The following is a 26,383-nucleotide window of genomic DNA, read 5'->3' as shown; positions in this document are numbered from 1 at the left end:
TTGCAACTAGGAATTATTGTCCGGTCATTTAGCAATGTGGCATCAGCACTATGGGGCTGCGCTGCAGATAATATGATGCATTTAGCAACAGCAGTCAAGGAGCACAGTCATGGCGTTCATTTCCAGAGGGACTTGGACGAAGCCAGTCAGCGCCCATGCCAGGCCCAGCGAGGAGGGCGGCCAGGCGGCGCTCCGGGAGGGAGGCGGAGAACCAGAGTGAGACGAGCTCTGGAGCAGGAAGACGGAGACAGTCCCGGTTCTCCGTGCTCAGAGAAGGGAGGAAACAGACGCGTGTTTATGAAATAAAAGTTTGTATGTGTTCCACTCAACAGCACTGGAATATGTGTTTTTGCTGGAGGGAACTAACGGTGATATGAAACATGAAAAATAAAATAAAAATTACCCAAAATTACCCCCGTCAACAAATACAACTCATTACTACCGACAGCACCCGTGTTCAATGAATTTGCGTCCATAAATCAGCATCACTAAGATTCAGGTCGTCGGCTTCCGACGCCATTGATTCCACTTATTATGCCATTACAGCTCTCTCAGCTTTACGTGAAATATCAATACAATGATGATATACATTTGAGCGGAGGTGGAAAATCCAGCTTCAGAAAGTACAGTACTTTCTGGGACTGGGGATTTGCTTGATTTCACTAATTATTTCTCTCACCTGGCTGAAAAAGATGTGATAATTGGAATCAGCTGTGGTTTTAATGCATGGGTGGAACCTGTTTTTCCACCTCTGCATTTGAGCCAAGGCAAAGTCATGGCCGGCTCCTATTGACAACACGGGCAGAAACGATGGAGTAACAGCAGACAGGCCACCTCTAGGGAGGAGTCATTGGATGGCAGCTTGAAAAGTTTTTTTCCTCGAAAGAATGAGCTTGTCCAAGAGTTGTGTTCAAAACTGGGAGGGAGGTCACAATATCTAGGTTGTTTATACTCCGAGAATCCCCCTGTGAGCAAGGAACACTTGGGCAGAGTCGGAAATAATTTTGTAATTTCCTTATTTTGGAAGGGGGGGGGGGGGGGCATGTGGGTACACGCATACCCTCCTCCATACTCTCTGCTCACTCAGCAGACTGGGGTTTTGAAGTCCACATGAGGGGGTCCTGGGTTGAGGCGATTGGAGGGTTGAAGGGTGGGGGTTGGTTGGTTGATTGGTGGCTGGCTGGGGGTGGAGGTTGGTGTCTGTTTACTCAAGTGGAAGTAAAGCAACAATTAAGCCCATCTAAAGTCCTTGTTCCTAGGAGAGGCAGATATAGGTCAGGGCTTTAAAACAATGACACAAGCTGTGAGCCCCCAGTCAGCGAGTCACTTGTTCAACTGCCACATGAGCCCTTAAAAGTATTCTGATTGGTGGTACTGGATTGGTGGTACTGGATTGGTGGTACTGGAGTCTTCAAGTGTATTTAATAGGCTGTAGAGAATCTGCAGAGCAGTGGGTTCAGTGAGCCTGATTGGTTTAGCTCATACAGGGTGGGTTCAGTGAGCCTGATTGGTTTAGCTCATACAGGGTGGGTTCAGTGAGCCTGATTGGTTTAGCTCATTCAGGGTGGGTTCAGTGAGCCTGATTGGTTAAGCTCATACAGGGTCATGCGAGCCACCGCACCAACAGACAGCTTCTTCCCCATGGCTGTGAAGAGACTGCTGCAGGAATCATGACCTCCCCCCTCACGCACACACACTACTATCTCCCAGTCCCATAAAATGGACTACTGCAATAATAACTGCTCTTGCACTTTTAATCCAGGCTATTCATATGTAACATTTTTAACTGCACTTTACAATTTTTCTTTTATTATTTATACCTTTTAATATATTATTTTATGACTGTGATATTGTAGCTGCTACGAGAGAGATGCTGCCAAACGAAATTGTTGTATTTCTTGTACGATGACAATAAAGCTTCTAAGAGTGCATAGATTGATTGGTTGAGCTCATACAGAGCAGATGGATTGATAGGTTGAGCTCATACATGCACCCTGAAACACTTGATGACTGCCACAGAAGCCCAGCAGAGCTGTCAAGTAATGTCTGTCTCATTGGTTGAACATGGACAGGTTTTTTCAATTATGTGGCCGCAGGTGAAATTGTACCATAGGCCTTTTTGCCATGAACCTTTCAAGCGGAACGTTAGTGATACCTAATCTCTTAGTCGTGGGGGAATATTGTCTCGTTTGGAATGAAAGGTCATGAGAAACCTTGCAAAAATAGGCACATTGGAGGCTATGTGTCATTGACTATTCAGTCAATGCAGTGTTTGGGCATGAGGGTGGAATGCTGCGGGTGGAAGGACTGTGCAGTTCCATGGAGGTAATGGTGCAGGACGAGGCCCTCCTCATCACACCCAGCGCCATCCTCAACAGGCGCTCCTGACCTGGCTTCCTTAGAGGCGGAAAACGTGGAGCCTGAAGCTGCTCTCTCTGATGGTCGGATGGGCAGCAGCAACCAACTCAACGAAGGCACAATAGCAGCCCTCCCCTGAAGTGTTGGGCTTGGCAAGGTTGCTCTGTACTGCCACTTAATACTTCCCCATGTCTGAAGTATGAAGTATTAGAATAAGAGACCATATTCATTTCGTTATGAAAGAATGGTTTGATAAATTGCTTTATTGTAAGTTAAACTAAGTTGTCATGTGTCCTAATGGGTATGCACGGTAATGCAGCCCACTGTAAAAATGTAAGCACGGCAGAATGTTCATCTATATAAATACTGTATTAACCACGGACCTTGATGGGGGCGATCATGTAAAATCACATTCATTTTCCTCATTGAGCAAAAGGCTTAGAACCAAAATCCTCGTTTGGGCACAGGTTGGACTACAATGTGACGTCAGAATTTAGTACTCTATTATGCTTCTGAAAACAACCCCCTCCCCCCAGATAGCTCTGTGTGGTAGTCAGCTCAGCAGTCTGGTCTAGTGGTCTGCTTACTGTCCAGTAACACATTCTTTTGACTGGCTGGGTGGGTGCATGACTGTGCATAGCTCAGGAATTGGGCTGCGTTCAGAGTTGCAACGTTCTCAACATTGCATGCGGAAAAGCAGTGGCACCACTTCCACCAAGACACTCATCGAAATACTACACGAGTTCTAAGCGAGCATTAGTGCCTTAAACTGCCTTCACTGGCCTGGCAGACAGAAAATGAAGTTGAAAGAGAGAGAGAGAAATAGAGAGAGCGAGAGAGAGAGCAGACACTGGGCTTCCCCTCTGCACATGTGGGCGGTCGGCCAATCAGGCCTCAGCAGTTCAACAGTTCAGGGCGAAGAGGAGGAGGGGAGGAAGGAGTTGCAGCTCGCACAATAGACAGTGACAGGCAGAGTGGAAAACACTTCGAGGGACATCATTTTGGCTCTGTGGAGAAAAAGAGTTCACAAATCTAGTTTAAGCTGAGTATGTAAATCACTAAGTATTTTCTGTGAACTTCCTTAATGTCCTGTGAGTGCTTTACTATTTGATTTGTTGCCTTTGTTTGAGTGAACTGAGATGCAGCCTGGTCGAGAGCTGTGTGTGTGTGTGTGTGTGTGTGTGTGTGTGTGTGTGTGTGTGTGTGTGTGTGTGTGTGTGTGTGTGTGTGTGTGTGTGTGTGTGTGTGTGTGTGTGGACCAGATCATGACAAAAAAGCAAAGAGAACGCACACCCATTGAGAGGTGCTGGCTAGGGTAACAAACCATTCAAACTGTGAAGAACTGCAGCACACGTCTCCTTCCAGTGATCATCAGTAGGGCTGAACAATTTGGAGAAAATATCTAATTGAGATTTTTTTTAGATTTGATTTGCAATATCATTTTTGTGCGTGGCTGTAAGCCAGTGCACCATAGATGGCATTTGTCGGGTTGTCCCTCCCTCCCTTACTCCGTTGGATGTTGACCTCCATTTCTCTGTTGGCACCACAAGAGGCAGTAGTCCCAGCACACCAAAATAAAGAAGGACACCAAAATCAACCCTAATAATAATAATACATCAAACTTGTATAGCGCTTTTCATAGTACTCAAAGTCGCTTTACATTACACAATACACATATTACACAAAAGTATAATAGTTTTGACCTTTATTTTGAAATTCCTTGGCAGAAAGGTACTGGATATGAGTTCACTGTGCAGAAGAGCAACTAGTACTGTAGCCAGCCTAATTTTAAGCCGTAAAAATGTCCAAACGACAGCTTCAGAGATTTTGTCAACAAATGATTAGCAGCGGCAGTTTGAGATATTTGGGCTGTATAAAAAAGTGCTTGCCGAGTGCCAGAAAGTCATTCCAAGAAGAAAAGCGCAAAACCACAAAGGGATGTTGGACATTTCCAACGTTATTAATGATATTCAACCTGAGATCAAGCTGCATCCAACAGGTTCTAACTATATTTATGCCCTCATTGCTGTGGTTAGTCTTTATTTCACGTTCGGAATTGAACTGACCCATTATTCTCTATAGCATTTAGCTTGTAGCTACTGTAGCATCCAAGTTTGTACTTGTATCTGTGAAAAGCTAGCCGGCTGGAATAGACAGCCTTGTAGTTTTGGACATCTCTGCAGTGAGGATGGAGTGGGGATCCTGACATACAGTACGTGTGTCCGCACACACACACACTCAGGAAGCAGGGTTGCGTAAAAAGGGTGTGGGTGAAGGTGTAGAAGTGCCGAGACAGGCCTGTCTAAGCCTGCGGAGCGGTTTCTCAACATCCCCCAGGGAAGAGGGGGCTCCACTGGGATAGAGATGTGGTGTGACTGCTCCAAGTGGACAAAGTCTCCTTGGCATCCTACACTTTGGGGAATTTTACAATATGATTCAGTATAACTGGTAGACATTACATATATAATTTGCCCAGAATAGTATGTGCCATGTATGAGATCAGAATATGCAGAATACTAACTGTGCGCAATAACAACGTTCAAATGAAACCCATGTTCTCTCGTGATTCATGCAAATTGTGTTGTAATTTAGCATTATTCCAGCCAACCACAAAATAAGTTCTGTGTCTCTTTGCGGTCGAGTGAATGACTGAATAGCAAGGAAAGCAGTTTTTTTGTGGTTTGGTTAAGCCGTCCTCTGCCTTAGCTGACCGTGAGACTGTCTCCATTTCTTCTATTTATTTTTTCTTCCTCCCTCTCTGTGCCTTTTATCTTGTCTCTCATCCTCTCCATCTCTCATCCATTGCTCTCTTTCTGTCTGTCTTTCTTTGTCTCTCCCTCTCCTCCAATCTCTGTCTCCTTCTCACATTTGTCTTTTTCCGGTCCCAGTCCGGGGGGGAAACCATCCGGCTTTGTCACCATTATTCTACAATTCCAAACCCCAAATCTCCCGCTTCACCTCAGCTTCAAGACTTTTATGATTGTGTGGCTGGCGGGGAAACCATCAGGCTCCACCAGAAAAAGTACTTTGTGTCTTTGTCGTGTATGATCATGTAGCTGTCATGATCATGAGCGTTGGGAGGCCAAATAGCATATATTTGGTTTCCTCCAACATTAGCCGTTTGCTTTTTATATTTGTGGAGTCATTGATGACATATTTCGCTGTCAGTGTTATCAAACGACTGCGTGATCATACACGTCCTGCAAAAACGGGATGCTAGCTGGCTAATGGCGAGCTGTTTCTACATGCTAGTCAGCTAGCATCGTGCATTTTCCAGATAAGGTGTCTTTAAATGATCGTACAGTTTGATGACAATGGGTGCAAAATATGTAATCAACGACGTCACAAGTTTCTCAGTGTATTAAAACACAAAAATCAATCTCAGCAAATGTCCGAAGACGCCCCCAATGTTTTTCCCCCAATTTGTGGGTGCAGCAGAGCTCCTGAATGGGAAAGAGAGGTGGGCGTGGCCTTCTATCCCTCCACTCCCTCCTCACCTGGAGCCCATAGGGAGAGTAGGTGGGAGATCTGGCTCTACTGGGTGACAGGATGGTGAGAGCGTGGAGAGTCCAAACCAAGCTGGGACCAGGCTTGCTTGCTTATGGTCTTGCTTATAGTAGTCAATCGTATCCAATGATTGACTTCTACTTCTGTTTGAGTTTTTGAATGACTGTACTTTTGCAGCTGGTTTTTGCAAGTGTTTACACAAGTGGGGCATGGTCATGCCAGGGTATACCAAGGACGCACTGGACATCATGTCGAGCTTTGTTGAACATGGCAGCAGTTTGAGGATTTACTGTGACGAATGACAAAAGAAACGATCAGTCTGTAAAGTTGTCATTGATATACCTGCTGCTTTCATTCAGTCTAATGTTACCTCAACAGCATGCCGCTGGCTCTGCCGTCACAGGCAGTAGAATTATTACTGATGTTTTGGAAACGAAATGGGCACAACATATTTCAGCACTCCCCTCATTTAACTCAAGTCCCTGGTGAGTTTTTCAAGTTAAAAGCCAAACTGTATCTTAAATTAGAGCTAAGGTCTGTGAATTTCATCCCATATGTGTTTTTTTTTAGTTTGTGTGTATAGTGGCTGAGTTTCCTGCAGACAGAACCACATTGAATGCTGGTGGGATTCAAAAACAATTTTTGTACTGTATTAATCCCCCTCAGGGGGAAATTGTTCTTCTGTTCTTCTGTCTCAACCATAAGTTGAGTCGAGAACAGGGACAGCCAGTGAGACCGGCACCCATGGATGTTATGAGCTAGTGTTGGGGTTAAGTGCCTTGCTCAAGGGCACAACGGTAGGCAGCCCTCCAAGCTCCAGTTAAGATCCCATCTTGTCAAGTAGCGGGCCTGAGCTCTAACCACTGGGTCGCCCACCAACCCAAAATCCAGAACTATCGGGTGGATGGACAGCTCTTACACGACAGTGCACTTAGGCGGGCTGGCTAAGAAGGGTCTCAAAGGGCTCTGCCCATCTCTGTTCAGAGTCTCTCACTGAACAGACTCTCTCTCTTTCTCTCTCTCACTCTCTCACTCTCTCCTCCCCCCCCCACACACACACAGACACAGCTGTACTGACCAGGATGTGTGTGTGAAGTAGCTGGCAGTGATATCTTGTATGGAGGAGACTGTGTCCACTGCCCACTCCTCCACAGTGAGTCCTTGGTCCTTGATCAGACTCCAGCCAGACTCCAGGGGTTTGAACGAGTCGACGGGTCATATCTTGGCCCATAGATGGTCTAGATAGATGGTCTTAACTGCATCATAAACGCTGTGCATATCATTCTTTTCTACAAATGTTATGCCGTTTTAGAAGGGTTGTCTGCACCTCCTTCCTTGAGGACACCTCCTCTCCAGAGCTGGTTGAGGACACCTCCTCCCTCCTCTCCGGAGACACCTCCTCCCTCCTCTCCAGAGCTGGTTGAGGACACCTCCTCCCCAGAGCTGGAGGACATCTGAAGCACAGTGGTTCAGAGTTGCACTAAGTGTTCTGTGGTCATGAAAGGGAGGAGGTGGGAGGAGGGAGGAGGTGTTCTGTGGTCATGAAACTCCTGGAAAAATTATTACATTGGAAAAATTATTTTCCAGGCCTGGTAAGGGTTTGGAATGTTTTGGAAATGCTTTTGGCTATTGTTTAAAATATGTTCATAAGAATACCGAAACATGCCTAACATATGCATTCCTTGTATTTACTAATTTAACAACTATTATGTGATATAAATAAAATACAATAAAAGACTGGGTGCAACAGTGCTTACTGTGTTAGCCAGTGTGCTATACAATAGGAGCTGTGGCAAAAATGTGGCACAGAATTCTACTATATGTGTAGACAAAGGCATTCCATATTCAATGCTATATGTTTGCTACACTGCCTGTCTTAGGGCATAGCACACCGGAGTAAGTCTCATGATTGCGCCCTATGATCGCTATATAGGCCTTGCCTATTTTGAATGACTTGCATAACACGTCATAGAAATTGGGTGAAATATTAGGGAAAAGTTTTGAAAATTCATTGATAGATTTGTGTGGGAACCCTGCCTAACCCCGTTTCCTTTGTATATAGGTGAATATACTTCTGTTTTTTTCCTGAAATATGTATTTTTCCCTTTGTTTTCCTCTGAGTGGACCACCTACAGGGGGTTGGTTTACAAACAGGTCACCTTTGGTAGCATCGTAAGCCAGCTGCTAGCATTGTGAGCCAGCTAGTAATCCGTCCCTTGATATCATCGATCTTGAGTTGACCGTAGCACTGCACTGCCGCAAAAGTGGAACTACTTTTTTACAGGACAACACCGGTCAAGAACCTCTGATCCAAACAACCTCACAGGCAACACTGCACACTCTGGGTCCTGAGGAACATAGGAATGGATGAAGTTGATTCATAGATTGGCCCAGTTGTCAAGATAATCGGACGTACGGTCATCCAATTCTGGAATTATAATAAGGATTAATGATCCACACAGGGCACATTCATATTTCTTTCAATGAACAATTCCAAACCGTATCCTATTGGGAGTTAATGGAGGGCTTAAAGGAGTAGTAAAGGGAAAATCATGTTTAGCCCTGTTTTAAGGTTACTTATGATCATATACAATGGTTCAGATCAAAAAGACTGTCAGAACGCCAACTAACACATCGGTGAGTTTCTTGTCTTTGAAATCGAGTTTAACATGTTTTTTGAAAGATTTTTCACGGTGCCAACCCACATCCATTGTATGACCAAAACGGTGGTAGAGCAATTATCAGACTTTCTCAAAAGTGCTAGTTTTGTCAACGTTTTGATCTGAACCATTGTATATGATTATAAGTAACCTTAAAACAGGGCTAAACAGGATTTTCCCTTTACTACTCCTTTAAGAACTCAGTACTTTGTAGCTGTACCCTCGTCTGTCTGTCTGTCTGTCTGTCTGTCTGTCTGTCTGTTTTGTGTTTCCCAAAACAGCAGCAGGGTCCTTCTGTTGATATGGAACATCTGTCCTTAATTTATGTTGTCTCTCTCACTCTCAGCTGGACTACATGGGCTCTGGAGAAATGACACTTCATATTTAAGTTTTCGTGACTCTTTTTGTGTGTGTGTGTGTGTGTCTCTCTCTCTCTCTCTCGCCCGCCCACCCCACCCCCCCAGACAGGTGGCCGTGGACATCCCCACCAGAATCAAATACCCACAATCCCCTCTGTTATGCAAGAGACTAACCTGGTTAAATAAAGGTTGAAATAATAAAAGAATGCACACAATCGCACACACGCGCACAAAGAACACCTTTATTTCCACCTATTTTAAATGAGGGATTTTTATAATCAGCCTTGGAGATCAGAGTAGCATCATATATCAGAAACGTTATTTGGTTCCATTAATGAACACGTCACTCAGATTTCATGTAAATTAAAAATAAATAATCTTTTATACTGCAAATTCAAATTCAGCGTTCGCCATTTTGTCTAAGGCATCATAGGTGTACTCCGTAAAGGGTAAAATAACCTGAAAGAACATTCTTGTAGAACATATGTCAGAAAAAGAACAGTCAACATTAACTAGGAACACGTGTCCATGGGGCGGGGAACACTTATCCAAACGTTTGAAAGTGGCTTGAATTAAACCCAGAAGTAGAAGTAGTCCAACCATGTCTATAATTCACCTTTCTTCCCAGAGAACGCGGAGGCTGTGTTGAAAGCTCCTCTGAAGGTCTGGTTTCCTGTGTGAACGCAGGCCTAATGGAGGCAGATGCGAGGAGAGAACAGTTTCTCTTTTTTAAACTCCCATAGAGGAATGCAAGACCTGTCTCCCCGACTGCATTTACCCCCTTCTCCCCCTGCCTGCTTCGTCCGGAGCCCCCACCTTTCTCTCTCTTTCTCTCTCTCTCTTTCTCTCTCTCCCCCCCTTCCCCCCGTCTCCGTCCCCCATCTCTCTCTTCACCCACTAGACCAGTCGTCTGCCAGTGTGCTGCATATTAAAAAGCAGAAGGGAGAACAGGCAGCTCCCCTTAACTTGTCCCAGATGTGTGTGTGTGTGTGGGGGGGGGGCATTGCTGAGTGTGTGTTAACAGGCAAGCGGCAGCACCACTGTCACTGAACCTCTCTCTCCTTCTCACAGTCCGTCTCCCCTGACTAAGCAAAGAGGCTAGTGGTCCAAGACTGGGCCCGTGTCTACCACCCTCGCCCTCCACAGCTTCCCATTTCGAGACAGTGGTCGATAGAGGTCACGATGAGAACAACTAAAAATAGCTTCCTCCGCTGTCTCCGTCATTGACTATGGATGATTTCAGGCTCCTTGTGCATGATTCCTAAGCTCCACACCTGCCTCGACCACCCCTAAAAGATTGTGAAATATGTTTGCTTACTGTAGAGAAAGTTATTAGTGCTGGGTTCTCTTTTTCTGTGTTAGTTTTCTCTGGATGCTGTCTTGGCAGCTGTCGTCCTCCACGCAGACCTCCCTGCTCTTCTGAATGGACAGCAAGGGAGGCTAGATGTGCTCTAAGAACATTCACATGTGCACTAAGAACATTCAGCCTTCAGCCCAACCTGTCCCTGGTAATGTGCCAGTGCCACCCACTGAGTTACATGTAAATCTATACGTTTATATAATGACAAGACACATACAGCTATGAGCTGGGTCATGACATGTCGTATTTTAGACATGCATCAATTAGTATTCTTCAGATTTTTGGGCTAATGGTGCGTGTCAGAATTAAAACATGCTTATTCGATTTCTAATGTGCTTTTGAGAGATGATGAGACAGTTAGTCCAGTCCTGATCCAGAGAACTTAAAGGGTTAGTTTAGACATTTAAGGATAGACAACTTTTTCAAACTTGTAATTGGAGGGCTAGTCTGGGGGTACTTCCACAGCGGCCCAGCACAGTACGTTGCAGGTAATGCACCTTGGTCTTATGTTCTCCATATTGGTCCCATGGTGTTTATGTATTTTTTCCAGCAGATGTCTTAGTTACCACATTATTGAACTAAGAAAGCAGTTTTGTGTTTATATGTGGGGGATTTATTCTACCCAATTGTTAAACACAGAAGCTTTTCTTTTGTGCAGAGAATTTAAACATGGTGATATTGGAATAAAACTTTGCCAGTACTTGGCCAATCGGAGATGTTCAACGTTGCCGCCCAACCCACAAAGTAGCAGTACCTGGCAAGAGTACCACCTCGCCAACGGGGGCTTTCTGGAGGTTATTTAGTTCCCCGGTACTACGCTTAGACCCTGGTTCCTGCGGTGTGAACACAGATTCAGTAGTACCCCCAATGGTTCCTAGTTCCTGGGGAAAAGTACCACAGTGTGAAAGTGTTCTCTCACTAGGTACACAGTAGTGTGGTTGGGAAAGACTGATTTTGTGGGTACAGAGAGTTGCTGTCCTTGCTGAAGGTGAATCAGTTCCCTGGGAAAGTTAATCCAGAAACGGCGTTGGTGTGATAAATGGCACATCAGGCAGGGGATTTGTCTTGATTGAGTTTGTGCTCTTCTGACTTCAAGTTTAATTCATACAACAATACAGTACAACTGACCTTCCCCCACAACCAATGTCCTGGTTCCTCCAGGTGTCCTAGTTGTCTTGTTTTGTGTTGTTACATCCCTTAGATACGTCTTTACTAACAGAGCAGTATGTCCAGCTCAGTTGTATGGTCCCACAGTGTTGGGTGGCCTGTGTGTCACTGAGTGAGCAGGTGGGGCTCTCTGTGTAGGAGACGGATCCTCCACTTAAAGGAGAATGCTCGATTTGACAACCTGGACCTTATTTACGGCATATTATAAGACGTTTGACTCACCGAGATAACTTTGGTGTAATTCGGAGGCCTGTAGAAGAAATTTAAAATCCAGCGCAAGCCAAGTATATCTATGTAATGGCGGCGGACGGGGCACTGAGAATGCAGTTTCTAAAAAAATCTATTTTCTGCCGCGAAACGGTTGTTTTCATCAATCTGTCTTTATGAATCGCTAGTTGTGCTTACATAGAGCGAGGGCTTGTTGTGGTTTTTCACATGCCTCTGTAATATGATCTTTAGAAACGTCTTTAGAAACTAAATAGCTTCCTCACTTGCTCCAGCGCGCATGCGCATAGCGTGCTGGAGCAACGCTACACTAATACAATTTCATTTTAAAACCCACAACTTTTGCTACGGTTAGTTCTAACGTCCACACTACTCCAGCATATTCCAGTGCCAAAAGCGGAAACTTTAGTAAACTCTGCTTACCCAGTTTTAGTTTGAATCCGGATTGCGTTGTAGTGTGAACAGGCGGACATGATGACTCGGGACACCCATGTTTGCTTCATCACGCCTCAGATCACATGACTTTGCTCCAGAAGAAAGCGACAGCAGTCTCGACTACCAGTGGTGAATTCAACATGGATGACCAAGTACAGGTGTTGCTGACCTTGTTGTCTATGCTAGCAGCTGCTGTGCAGATAGATTCTGCATTTTGTAACGCTTAGTTACTTGGCAACATTGCTACATCGCTCTTCAGTAGTAAGCAGAGAAGACAATCTGCTTCCTGTTTATACCGGCACACGCGTGCCCAGTCTACGTGAATGGTCACGTGATATACGTTTTCATGGCACATCAGTCTGGATTATTTCTGAAACGGTGCTAAAACGCTCATGTGGACGGAGATCGTTTTCATTATAAAACGCCGTCTTAAAATGAATAGGTAGTGTAAACGTAGCCTAAGACTGAAAAGGGGTGGCGGGCACTGACCACACACACATACACACACACACACACACATACACACACACAAACACACACACACACAAGTGAGAGAAATCTGCAGGCGGAGTTGTCAAAAACAACTTGTAACAACTCTTATGTAAACTGAAGTGTGAAATACCACACACCCAAACACCCAGCTCACTTCATTAGTCTCAACTTTAATTACGAAGCACACTGTATGCACGCAACCGCTGGGTAAGTAAACATCTCAGACATGCTTCATGCAAGCTGTTGCTTATTATTAATGTTATGTAAAGCCAAGCTAGTGTAGCGTTTGGTTTGTCATGGTCTTGTAGGATGTGGCCCCATTATAAATCTCCCCATATTTAGTCAATTCCTCTTTTGTTATGCAGCATACCTCTGTTTACACTCACGTACGCACACTCATACTGTACATGAACAGACACAAACACACACACATACATGAACAGACACAAACACACACACACTCATTCATGAACAAACACAAACACACACACACACACACACATGAACAAACACAAACACACACACACTCATGCATGAACAAACACAAACACACACACACACACACACACACACATACATGAACAAACACAAAGACACACTCATGCATGAACAAACACAAACACACACACACACACATACATGAACAAACACAAACACACACACTCATACATGAACAAACACACACACACACACACTCATTCATGAACAAACACAAACACACACACATACATGAACAAACACAAACACACACACTCATGCATGAACAAACACAAACACACACACACACATACATGAACAAACACAAAGACACACACTCATGCATGAACAAACACAAACACACACACACATACATGAACAAACACACACACACTCATACATGAACAATCACACACACTCATGCATGAACAAACACAAACACACACTAATACATGAATAGACACAAACACACACACTCATACATGAACAAACACACACACACACACACACACACACACACACACTCATACATGAACAAACATACACACACACATACATGAACAGACACAAACACAACTACACACACATTCATACATGAACAAACACATATGCACACATTCATACATGAACAGACACAAGCACACCTTCCTGGGGCCTCATTTATCATTGAGGTACGCCTTCTTTTACACGGTCTTTTTCGCGATTTCAGGCGTACGCCATTTGCCCCCCCCACATTGCGATTTATCAAGCCGAAAGGGCGGAAATTTAGTCGCCTTTCTCCGCGCTTTTGTACGACACCTCTCAAGTTGTCGTACCGATTTACACGGTGTTCTACGCCCTCTTTGAACACAGGGGGAACTGGCGACGCAGGTGGTGCGTCGGTGAATAACTATGTTTGATGGAGAGAATAAGAGCGACAGTTCATGAACGCACAATCATGTAGGCTAATAGCCCAATTCAGCACCAACATATATCGCAATGCAAGATTAGACGTGTCCTCTAACCGGCTCATTCATGGTCCGATATGGATTTGTTCCCCAAACTGAACCTATGCGCTGTCCAAAACCTTTCCGCGCTATATGTCACACACCTAATGCAGGCACTCCATCAAACGGCAATAATTGACCAATTAGATTGTCATTAATATGTGATCATGTGGACCTGTTTGCTCTTTGGTAAGCATATAAATGACAGTCCTCCTGTGCGTAATGCGAGCCTAAATGAATCCGGCGCTACTCGGCCTATTGGCCGAGATAGAACTCCAAAGAGGTGACGGCGATGGCGACTGCACCCACATAAGGGCACCATCAGTGAATGAATACGTCTATGTGAATCGCTAAAATGTGCACACTAGAAATACCCAAATCATATGTGACATGCTCATCACAAGTGTAGTGGCACGGTGGCCTGGCTCCACGCATGACTCATTCATCCTGGCGCACAGCAGGGTAGGGGCTAGACTGGAGGCAGGCGCTGCGCGTGACGGCTGGCTTGTTGGTGTGTCCATAGCCAAGATACATATTCTTTGTCTTATTTACTTTTAATCTTTATTAGCATTTTCCATCCATACAACGACAATACAATAAAACATAAAAACCTACAATAACAGCTTATGGGTACATCCATCCATGCAGCTTTTTTTTCTTACTCAAATATGACAATTTTAATATTAGTGGTATCATCACACTTCCTTCTATAATCCATCCATTTTTCCCATCTCCCTTCAAACTTTCCTTCCTGCATCCTCAATGCATGCGTGAACCTCTCCCTAACATACATCTCCTCCACAACACCCAGCCACTGCTCCTTGGATGGGCGTTCCACCTTATACCAAGCCCTCGTTATTGTCTTTTTACTAGCAACCAATAGTACTTTCACTAGGTATCTGTCCCCTCCTTGTACATCATCCCGTGTTATGTTTGCCAAGATATATATTCAAAGCTGATAAGAAGGTGGAGGTCGTGGCGCTGGAGGTGGAGGCTACAACTCGCGGGGGCACGACCGTCAGGTCAAGGACCACTGCAGACTCCCCCTCCTCTGAGTCCGACCCCACGTCAGAGTCTGGAGAAACAATTTCAATCATTTTCTTTGAGTTTGTCTGTGAACTTGATTATGCATTAAACATTTCATTGTGCAGCCATATTCATTTGATATGTTTTTCTGTTGGCAGTCAAATAAATGCTGTGATTTACCGGGTGATTTAGATGAGTCTTAATTTCCCAGAGGGGAAAATGTTTAATGTGTTCTAACATTATGAAGTGGTCATCTGCGTTATTGTTCCCTGTTTTTGGTCCTAATTTAATCATAGCCTACCACAGAATGTTTGCTTTCCTCACAGCCACATGTTACAGTATGTCCGTGTATGCCAAATCCTAGATGCACAAAACGTAGCTAAAGTAGGCTACTAAGCTGTAGGAGCAAACGGACAAAGGTAGGCTATTAATACCTTCCGAAGAGGATTGCCTTCCTCGCGTGGACCTCACCAACAAGCACATGCACCTCCGTCTCCGAGAAGTTCCTCTTCTTAGCTCTTCGTTCCATGTTTCATTGTCCCGCCTGGGTGCTCCACGCTACCTTTTTAAGCCGGTTCCTTCCGGGAAACCACGTTTGGCCACTCATGGTTTTGACCATATATGGTTGGATTAGGGCGTGGCGAGGGCGGAACACGGGGCGCGTGCGCGTACGCTCTCTTCCCCGCCAGTCTCGGATTTCTCGTGCAGAAAAGGGCGTACGACCTTATTGATAGATCCGAAAAGCGTGTATATATTCTCGTCGTACGCTCGATTTCGCATTTTCCGCGTTTTCGTCGTACGCCCTCTTTTACACCGGAATTTACACGCTCTTTGATAAATGAGGCCCCTGATCACACATACGCAACACATTCCCTCTGTACAATCAATTTCCCACCCCATAATCCACCTCACTGTTCATAGCGCCGTGATCCACTGAGAAGAGACTGGAAATAAAGACTCCAAATAGAAACTTGTTTTTGTTTTCCTTTTCTGCGTTTACGGCCACATCCATCCAACATGGTTGGCAGTAAACGAGAGCAAAGTGGGATTGGAGGCCTAATGGTCGACCATAAAACCCTTTTAGATTCCTGCCATTTTATTGGAGTGAGTGAAAACCCAGTAGAAGTTGAAAGGGGCTCTCGTTTCACTGCTCCAGTTAACTAGAGGTGAGCTCCGCTGGCCAGAGAGAGAACAAAGACTATTTTTCTCACCCTTCGGGTTCATTCCCACACATTGAGTAGGAGGCCAGCTGTCTTCAGGTTGAAGCTGCTCTTAGTGCAGTAGGTACAGATCTAGGATCAGCTGACTATTCCAGAATCCTAACCTTAACCATGTCAAATGATAGCCCAAACTGACCTACTGTAAGAGCAGCGCCAAGGTTTCAAGGAATTGGAAGTCGTTAAATGTACTGACTTAGTCATGTCTGAAACGTGTTCAGAGATATCTCAAGTGTCCATCGACCCCCCACAAACTCCTGACTGGTTAAACACTGCAGAGACACGCAGGAATGTAGAGATTTGACCCCCCAGCCCCCCTCCCCCGTTACCCTTAACCCCTAACCCTGTCCTGGTCTGCGGCTCTACTACTCGCAGGCATCAGATGGCCTGGATGTCTTGCTCTGCATGAGAAATTAGTCACGCTTTCTTTTTCTTTCAATTAAATTCTCTTTGATATAACAGGCTTTTCTCGAATTGTTCTCTTTATTTGCGCAGCCCGTTTCACCCTCAACATGTTTTGTGTTTATAAAATTGAATTAACTAGTGCAGTGCCCGTTCAAAACATGCGTACAGCGCCCTCTGGCTGCTAGGTGGTATATAATATTGTGCCCTTTCTGAACAGGCCGATTACGGGGCCTCTGGTAGTGCTGCTTGCAGCTTTCTCTGCAAATCCAAATACTGACAGACAAGAGATACAGAGATGTCTGCCATTATTGTATGATGACATTGTTTACAACGTTTGGCCATATTGGGCTGTTATGACAGTTGAACCTATTAGCCAAAGGTCACAGAGAATGCATTAATACTTGGCAGAATCTGTTAATCTAATCAGTTGATGTCGAACAGGCTATCTGTACCTAGCTAGCTAGCTTAGCTTGTGTCTGCCCTGTAGATAGATAGATATAATGAATGCATGCATGCATGAATGAATGCTTTAATATCCCCAATGGGGAAATTCCCTATGACAGTATAGAGTATGTCTAGGATGCAGGTAGTTTTAAATTCCTCTCTGAAGTTATGCTAGGTTCTGAAGTCCATGATACTTTGAACCGTTCCTTGAACTCCCAAACTTTGACAGTCAGTGAGTGTAAAAAGGCATTGGAATGACCGCAAGCCTTTGATCCACAAGTTTGCATTTACTTACCCATCATGCCTCAGTGCAGATTGGATTACTCCTGTCAAGGGTTGTTACGGTTGCCTGGGCACAATTGACCAGAGTTCTTGCTGAGTCAACAAGCTCAAGACCAGAATCCTTTGCATGTCTCTCATTGGGTTTAGACAGTCAATGAAAGGAACGAGCCAACTTCCCTGTCATTCATCTGAACACGTCAGTGTAAGACCACTTATTCAAAATTATGCTTAACGTAACACAGGACTCCACGGCATACTACAGTGTGCTGGTATCAGTCAGAACATCTAAAACCTTGTATTTTCACTTTTTGTACAAACTGAAGTGGACCAGCCTGGCCTGACTGGTTCTGGCTCGGTGTTCTGTCTGAGATGGAAAACCCCAGCTGGGTTGACACGCAGCAGGCACGCCGACAGGATGGACCTGGTCCCACGGACCCACAAACTAAAGTCTGGTGCCAGGGTTGAGTTTTGTTCCTGGGAAGGACAATTCCTGCAGCACTCCCTGGTTCTCTGTTCCAGAACCCGGGCCGGGCCAAGGGCTTGTGTTACCGGGCGGAATGTGACTCCGGTGGAGCACATCGGTTTAGTCGTCTAGTCGGTTTCTGGGCCCTCCCCAGAAAGAAAGATCTAGAAGCTGTCTTCAGAGTCAGGATCTTTCCCTAGAGGTTATCCACGCACGTCCGTTATGGGAATTTCAGTTCAGTTGCTCAGACAACTCAAACCCAGCCTGAATTCAAATTCAACACCTAGCCTTGGCTTTACTCTATACCTAGACATGTATATCTGAGATACAGGAGATGTGACGGCCATCTTGTATCTGGTGGTGGTGGGGGGTGTTTCTAGACAAGGGCTTGGGTGTAGCATGCTCTTTGTTTGGGAGGAAGGTGGGTACTGGGTCCCAGTGATGTGTCATGGCGAGCAGCGCATGGGCTCCAATATGGTTCCCATCAGCCAGACTTGCACTGTGGCAAGAAATTCCAGCCCATAATAAACGCCTGTCTGGTTTCAATCAAAACAACAGTGCTTCTGCCCCCAACAACCTCCATAAAAAAACAAGAATAACTGCGGCCCCCTACTTTGATGACATTCAGAAGCTTTCTACAAGAAGGTAATTGTTTGAGAATAGTCAAGCAATGAAACTGTGTTTTCCAGACTTGTTTTCCTCAGACAGCTAGTTAGTTAGCCAGTTAGCACCAGGCAGCTAACTTAAGACTATGAGGGGACCTATTTGGAAATCAATAGCAGACTACCTACAGTAGGCTGGGATAAGTTTGTGGTTCTCTACCTTTGAATACCAGCGGTCTTCAGTTACACCCATGGGCAGGGAGCGTAGCAACACTGGCTCCAGACCTGCCTTATTAAAACAGTGTGTTGTGTCCTGTAATTACACCCCAGCATGAGAGGGGAGGAGAAGGAAGAGGAGATGTAGAAAGTCCTGAGTCAGCGTTGTAGTCTGAGTTCTGGGACACACTCCCCCTGAAACGGCAAACGTACCGCAGAAGCACTAACAGGATGGTCTTTCCTGATTAAATCAGAAAGACACTTCTATCCTTAAAAATCGTGTGCAGTTTCTTCAAATGGGTGCAGACAGGGGGAACCGCAGTGCGTGCGACGGTTTCTGCTTGGTTTGCCAGCGCTTCTGTCTTTGTCCGCTTGCACAAACAACACGTACGCACGCACACACAACACAGGCCAGGTGTCCGCCACAGTTGGGTCTCTGACTCATTCTGGTTGTCATGGAAGCAGCGGATGTCCCCACACATGGTGATTTGCTGCGTCCAGATTTCCTGTCATTTTGAGAGGAAATAAAACAGCAGAGGAGTATCCTGAGATTATGAGTCTGAGCAGGCCTCTCTCTTCCTCTCGTCAATCCTCTCCTACGCCCACTTTTTATCTAGCTAACTCCAAACACATCTATAACAGTTTTCCTTGTTTTGATATATCGAGGAAATAGTTTCACATAACGATGATGTGGCGTTTCTGAATGTTATGGTTTCGTTTTGAGTATTGTTACATTGCTGCGCCGAAGGGCAGTTTGCACAACGCGCGGACCAGCGTACAGACGGAGTGTTGTGGTGAGTGACTGGTATTCCAGTGCCGACGTTCAGCCTGATCACAAACACGTTCCTCTCGTGGCCTGGCGTTCGGTTTTCCACCCCAGCGCAAAGCGACACCAGACCAGCTTAAACATGCGTGTGCCACAGTAATGCTGCATCATCCACATGAGTCTATAGCTCCGTTAAACCTTCATTTTCAACTGAAGGAAAGCATGTCAAGAGTCAGCCAATATATTCTGATTGTCTGACAGAGTCCTGTTCACCTCCTGCTATTGTGTGTGGGTGTGTGTGTTGCCTGGGAGGCCTGGCTCTCTCCAGCAGCTGTCCAAGCAGCAGTAGGGTGGGTCGGCGCAGACAGGAACATTCTGCTTACTCAGCGCCGCACACTTTCAGCCTTTCGTTAATGACTCCGACGTGGAATTTATTGGCCACCTTCCCCCTCCTCAGTGTCCCGAGCCTCGTTGTTTTGCACTTTTAATGCGCCGTCCGGGCATTTGTCCCGTTTTCAAAACGTATTGGATTCATGAGTTTACCCGGGGCGCCAGGGAGAGAGAGAAATCCCCCGGGCGTGTTTCTGTCTGCGAGAATGAGACGTGCGTAAACGTCGCGCTAGGAAGAAAAGATGTGCCGGTGACGGTCTGCCCGGTCGCCCCCCTGTCCTTCACATCTGCGCGCCATGCGAGGCCACATGTGCTTCTAGTCAAGTCATATGTTCTCCCGGGTTCTGAACATTCTCTCACTCTCTCTCCCTCCCTCTCTCTCTCTCTCTCTCTCTCTCTCTCTCCCCCCCTCTCCTGCAGAAGAGGTGGACTACTCCAACTTCGGCACCAACACGCTGACGCGGCGGAAGAAGGCGGCGGTGGTGCTGCGCAACGACGTCAACCGCAAGCGGCCGCACATCCGCATCGGCATGCCGCAGGACTTCCGGCCCGTCTCCTCCATCATCGACGTGGACATCCTGCCCGAGTCGCACCGCCGCGTCCGCCTCTACCGCCACGGCTCCGACAAACCGCTGGGCTTCTACATCCGCGACGGCACCAGCGTCCGGGTCACGCCGCACGGCCTGGAGAAGGTCCCCGGCATCTTCATCTCCCGGATGGTCCCCGGCGGCCTGGCCGAGAGCACGGGCCTGCTGGCAGTCAACGACGAGGTCCTGGAGGTCAACGGCATCGAGGTGACCGGCAAGTCCCTGGACCAGGTGACGGACATGATGATCGCCAACAGCCACAACCTCATTGTGACGGTGAAGCCGGTCAACCAGCGCAACAACGTGGTGCGAAGCAGCCGCATCTCCGGCAGCTCGGGCCAGTCCTCGGACAGCGGCGGCTCGGCCGGCTACCCCAGCCTGTCCGCCGCCGGCGCCATGGCGACGACCCCGGGGGCACACCACGGCTACCCCGACGAGCTGGAGAGCGACGAGGAGTCGGACATCGTCATCGAGAGCAGCCTGAAGAGGCCGTCGCGGCGCTCCAACGCCTCGGTGGCGTCGGCGTCGACACGCTCCCAAGCCCAGGCGGCGGCGGTGCCGCCCCCTCCGCCGGCCCAGGCCGCCGTCAGCCCGCCCAGCCCCCCCACGCGTCCCGCCTCCGTGGTGTCCACGGCCTCGTTCCACACCCAGCCCAGCCTGAACGGGGTGTCCCACCACGGCGGCCTCAGCTACCAGCTCCACAGAGACCTGACGCTCCAGCAGCACGCCGGATACGCGCCACACCACCACAGCAGCAACCCCGCCCTGCGCCACAGCAACGGCTCCCTGCACAAGATCCTCAGCACCCTGAGAACGGACCCCCGACACAGCCTGGCGCTGCCCCGGGGGGGCGTGGAGGAAGACGGCACCGTCATCACGCTATAGTAGTCCCACACACACACACACACACACACACACTTCAATAAGAACTTCCTGGCTATCCAAAGATTATGTTGGGACTTCACTAGCTGGGTTTATGAGAATAAATGCGCTTCCTCAAACCTCCTAATTTTGTAACATTTTTGTGTAAATGGAATAATAACAGGACTTAAAACGGGAAACAGTTTATTCTGTATTGTTTGTGTTTTAAAACGTTTTTTCTGTGTCTTGCATCAAAGATTTGTATCAAATGTACATTGTGGCATATAACCATTTTTAGGCAAGTTCACTGTATTTTATAGTCTTGAATGTGCATTCACTTGCTATACTTTAGAGACCACTTTTAATGATTCTCTCACTCTCCTTTTTGGGACCAACTTTGAGGTGTTGTGTATTAAGGATTTTTAAAGAGTAATTCTATGTTTCTGACATGCTGTGTAGACCGTCTGATTCTCTTAATCAAACTTTTAACCATGGATTTTTATCAATGATATGTATCTTGCTCCAATAAATTATTTTAAGAGTTAATACGGAGTATAGTGTCAGAAATATGTTACAAAAGCTAGACTTTACAAATTATTATTTAGATTGTTTGTGATTTAAGGCAAACATTTAGCATTAGAAATGGCATCGTCAGCATTTTATTCATCCTTTTCATATCACCCTTTTCAGAAGTCCTCTGGTGTGATATCAGTTATACCATTACCAGCTCTACCAATGTAACATTCCCAACATTTTTGGGGGAAATGTGATGGATCTGGTTTTCACTGACATCCGTTATGTGTTTGTGTTGTTTTTTTATGGCTCTTACCAGTAACCATTTTTATCGTTTTAATGTTGGTGTTAACTGCTATTACAGTTACAATGCACTGGATATTTTACACTGCATACAATTCCACTTTCTGGTTATGTCACATTCTTTGTTCTTCAAAAAGTTGTCCTCCCAAAAAGGATCCTGCCTAAGAATGCAACTTGTCCCCTGGCAGCCACTCCCTCCCTCGACTCTCCACTAATGAGGTCCTTATCGCCACTGTTTACCCAAGACGCTGTGGCTGTGAAGCAGCTAATATCTCTGTGACATCCAGAACCTCCCACCAGCTAGACACACCAGGGGCTCAGATGGATATGCTTTCTCTGTTCTTACTAGCATACCACAATAGAATTAATTGGCCTTGCAGTCTAAATGATAAATGATATATGATAATCTAATGTGAGCCAGTATGCACATTGGAACATTGTCAGTAGTCTCTTTCATTCATTCTTTTATTTTTATGTTCTGGGATAATTTGGTTTAAACATACAATTTGGGGACAGGGCCCTGCCATCCCTTTTGAGTTCAGTGCAATATGGTGATGATTGCTGCCCTCTGCTGGTTGTACAAAGATATACTACAGTGTGAGCCACATCAGAGAGCTACTAGTACATGAATGAATGATTTGCGATGGTTTAGTCTTTATCACACATTTTTTGCAAATGCTGTTTGATGTCTTTGATGCTATACACAATGTCTTAAAAATTTGACAACTTTTACAAAGAAAGCTTTACTTAAACAAAGAATTCCACAAGAGACATCAGTCATGACATCGACACCCTTTAGACTGTTTTTATTTTCTTAATTAGGGATGTTCTGCAAACTGTGGGTACAGGAAGGATCATGAGCCATAGTGCCTTGCAATTCTCATCAAATAAGCACAGTAGTGTTGTCAAAAAAATGCATTTACTATCATTACTAGTGTAGAGTTTCTACTCTTCCAACAGTATAATGTAGGCCTAGAGTTTTTTACTAACCACCCATGCAAATTGAACTTTTATATAGTTGATTTTCATTGTTTTGTGAATATTGTGAATAATTATTTTCTCACCTAAATGTTTTGTAATTTTTGGAGCGGAGTCTTGAAATAAAAATTTTAAATGTACTTTTATATTGATTTGTTTATTCTACTCCACTTGTAAATGAACTTAGTTTGTTAAATTACTTGGGCTATACTGTATTAATATAAGTAGATGTAGTATTAATAGAAGTAGATGTAGTTTTACAAAGATTGATTTTATTCTTATTCTGAACAATATTATTATGATTCGTATTATTCTTAGCAAAATAGAATTTTAATAAAACGTTTTCTAAAACAGAACTGAGCGAACAATACATTTGCGTTTCACCTCGTTCAAGTTGATCCTTGCGAGCCTCCACACTGACATTTCATGCCACGTGATTTCATCATTTGACAAATACGGTAGTGGGGAGCAGAACAGAAAAACAGAGAGGACTAGATCTGTTTTATGAACGTTTATGGACGAAATGGACCATCGGATGGAGAGGGTTGGTTTTCTGTCGCCCCTGGAAGAGTCCAGTGCAGAGATAAGTCGGGACAGTGGCATCGTGTCCCAAAGTGCCAGCAGTCTGTCGATGCTCAGCGAAACCCTGAGCAGCAGCGGTACCGTGTCCCAGAGTCCCAGCTTCGGCGCACCAGTCTCCCAGAGTCCGAGTTTTAACGCCGCGGACCCCGACCCAGACCAAGAACAGGAGGAGGACGGAGTCCTGAGACAAACAGCCCTCGATTACTCCTCGTACATAAGAGCGACTGCAGGCGACGAGGTCAGGGTTTTAAATGATAAATCTTGGATGTATGCTCATTTTCAGCCACTTTTGCCAAGCTGTATGCTGTAACGGTGTGCGTGCATGCTTTAATTGGATATGCGTGATACCTGATATGCAGTCTAGCTACCTTACGTATTAGGAAAAAACAAAGACCTAGTGTAGTGTATATGTTCTCATTAGCATGGATTAGTGCTTGAATGGATTAACTGTGCTTTTTGTAGTCTAATGTAGGCCTGGTCCGCGGACGCAAGATACTAAAACGTTGTAAAACATTAAACCAGTAGAGATTTTTCTTTGAGCTGAAATGCACGTGTTTTTCTAGATCCACTGCAAATATAAGAATGGGCGCCCAGATTATCTAAGATCTGTGCTCCCCCAAGGCACCTGTCATGTTCCCCCTAGAACTACAGGATTACTGCATGCTGAATGGCCCTCTGCTCTTGTGTGTGTCACTCACTCTGAATCTGTGAGCTGTGACCATGGCGCTATTCTGTTTACGGTTGTGACTCATGAAACCATATTGTCTTCTTACCAGATCCTTTGCCTAGAGAAGAGCTTGGAAGAAATGCTAACCAGAGTGGATGAGTTTGTTGGAATGCTGGACATGGTATGTCACCTTCACACAGCTATCCTTTCACAATGACCCTTGACCCTTGAGAACTGTCGATTTGTGGTCGGATAGAAGTTAGGTTTGAAATTAACTTGGATAACCCCCCCCCCCTTTGTTTTTCAGATCCGCAATGACACCTCCCAGATAGTGCACGAGAACCTACCTCAAATCCAGAGAAAATCAGAAGAAATGAGACAGATTTACAGAAGAATTGATAAGTTGGATGTCAGTAGTGATATTTTTCACTTTTACTAAGTTAATTTTGAGCATATAGAATAAAAAATGATGCTAATAAATGTGTGGAGCTCATTAAGTCTGTGATGCGAAAGCAGCTAACCTGGATGGTGTGTCATGTGTATCTACCAGGCCTTCTAACCGGGGTGTATTCTGTGTCTGTCAGGCCTTCGTGAAGATTGTTAGTGCAAATGTAAACGCCATGGAGGAGCAGGTGACACAAGCAGAGGGCGAACAGGCAACCTTACCCGGCGCTTTCAAAAAGATCTTCCGCACGATGAACGTTCCAGGCTTTCTAAACGTGAGAGCTTAGGCACAGTCGGCTTGCTACATTTTAATTTCAAAATGTAACTATGTTCTGAGCAGTGCATCATTATCAATCCAGAGGTGCAGCTGTGATTGTGTTTGCTAGGCTAGTGTGTCCACAGCCCATTTCTGAAACTAAACATTGGTTCCATCTGCAGAAACCAGCCATCCCCAGAAGGCCAGCACACCAGGAGCTTCCCACTGTGTTCCGGACAGACGATTATTTCCCATCAAACCCTGACCAGTGACACCAGGTCCAACCGCATTGGATAGAGGCAGGACATGTAGGAGTCTGGAGTGAATTTGGTGCTGATCTAGAATCTGCTTTACAACCCCAGGTCCTCATCTTAACTATCAGAGAGAGATATACATAATAGCTCCTGGATCAGTGGATATAGCTAACTCCATGGCCAAATCCACTAAGGAGCCCTGCTGCTTTGACTGTAGAGACAACTATACTGCCATCTGGGAGATACAACTGTGCAACTGGGCCTCAACAAGCAATATGACATGTTAGTTCTCACAAATAAGTGACTGAAATCAAAGTGTCGAAGACTTTATATATATATATATATATATATATATATATATATATAATGTCTATATGTTAATCTTGATCACAGCACAAGCACCCAATGGTAGCAAAAGTATATCCTTGATTTTCAACACTTTTGAAGACTTGAAAAAGTGCCTCAATAGTGTTTCCCTTCTTTGCACTCACGTTGCTGTGTTCGCTGCTTCTGCCATAGGCATCCATGTGAGTTACATTCTGGGGCTCTGCGTTACCAGGCTCCTGAGCCTGGGAACGAGGCTACCCAAAAAGGCCCCAAGCCATTTTGCTCACCACTCATAGAACTGAAAGGATCAGATAAGCATATTGCCTCTAATTGGCCCTCTGATGGATTTTTTGCTCACCTTGTAACCATCCATGCCTATCAAATCCAGGCATGGGTCTGAGGATGAGGAACTAGCAGTGGTATTGTGACAGGACCAATGTCATCACACTAGCCCGAGACTTGTTCACTATAGAATTGAGGTGTATGAAATTGGGGCTCACCTGAGCTCTATACTAATCTAAACACATGACTGTTTTATATGTTTTTCTACACACATCCATTCAACCTAACTAGCTTTCATTTGTGCCCCCACCTTTTGTACTAATGGTTCTGCAGTATCTCTCCTTTTGAAATGCATAATATGGTTTTGACAAAGTGCTCGCTATTTGTTGTAATACAAGATAATTTTCAGTAATGTGTTGTTTTTCTCTTCACGCTACTAGTCTGATCAGAATCTGTGTGTGATTGACTAACGTCACCGAAATCTTTGGTTGA

At 45.4% G+C, this 26,383-nt stretch overlaps 2 protein-coding genes across 2 annotated transcripts in view; both read left to right on the top strand.

The window, feature by feature from the left end:
- Nucleotides 1-23,118, top strand: part of pard6gb (par-6 family cell polarity regulator gamma b) — a 42,887-nt gene extending 19,769 nt beyond the window's left edge. Inside the window, exon 3 of the mRNA XM_084455178.1 lies at nucleotides 20,258-23,118. Within this exon, the coding sequence (XP_084311304.1) occupies nucleotides 20,258-21,309 (1,052 nt within the window). The 3' untranslated portion in view covers nucleotides 21,310-23,118. The remainder of the gene's footprint in view (nucleotides 1-20,257) is intronic.
- Nucleotides 23,119-23,561: 443 nt separating this feature from the next.
- Nucleotides 23,562-26,184, top strand: bloc1s4 (biogenesis of lysosomal organelles complex-1, subunit 4, cappuccino). Its single transcript, XM_084455180.1, has 5 exons — nucleotides 23,562-23,899; nucleotides 24,438-24,509; nucleotides 24,636-24,737; nucleotides 24,913-25,047; nucleotides 25,211-26,184. Exons 1-5 carry the CDS (start codon nucleotides 23,594-23,596, stop codon nucleotides 25,298-25,300), a joined length of 705 nt encoding a protein of 234 aa, XP_084311306.1. The 5' UTR covers nucleotides 23,562-23,593; the 3' UTR covers nucleotides 25,301-26,184.
- The last annotated feature ends 199 nt before the right edge of the window (nucleotides 26,185-26,383 follow it).

The sequence above is a fragment of the Borostomias antarcticus genome (genome assembly GCF_949987555.1).
Source record: "Borostomias antarcticus genome assembly, chromosome: 21".
NCBI lineage: Eukaryota > Metazoa > Chordata > Actinopteri > Stomiiformes > Stomiidae > Borostomias > Borostomias antarcticus.
This window is presented reverse-complemented; position numbering and strand designations above follow the sequence as displayed.

Excerpts from the sequence above, each read along its gene's own strand:
- bloc1s4 (XM_084455180.1), top strand. The coding sequence starts at position 23,594 with ATGGACGAAATGGACCATCGGATGGAGAGGGTTGGTTTTCTGTCGCCC. Across the intron at positions 24,510-24,635 it reads TTGTTGGAATGCTGGACATG|ATCCGCAATGACACCTCCCA; the intron begins GTATGTCACCTT and ends TTTGTTTTTCAG. Across the intron at positions 25,048-25,210 it reads ACGTTCCAGGCTTTCTAAAC|AAACCAGCCATCCCCAGAAG; the intron begins GTGAGAGCTTAG and ends TTCCATCTGCAG.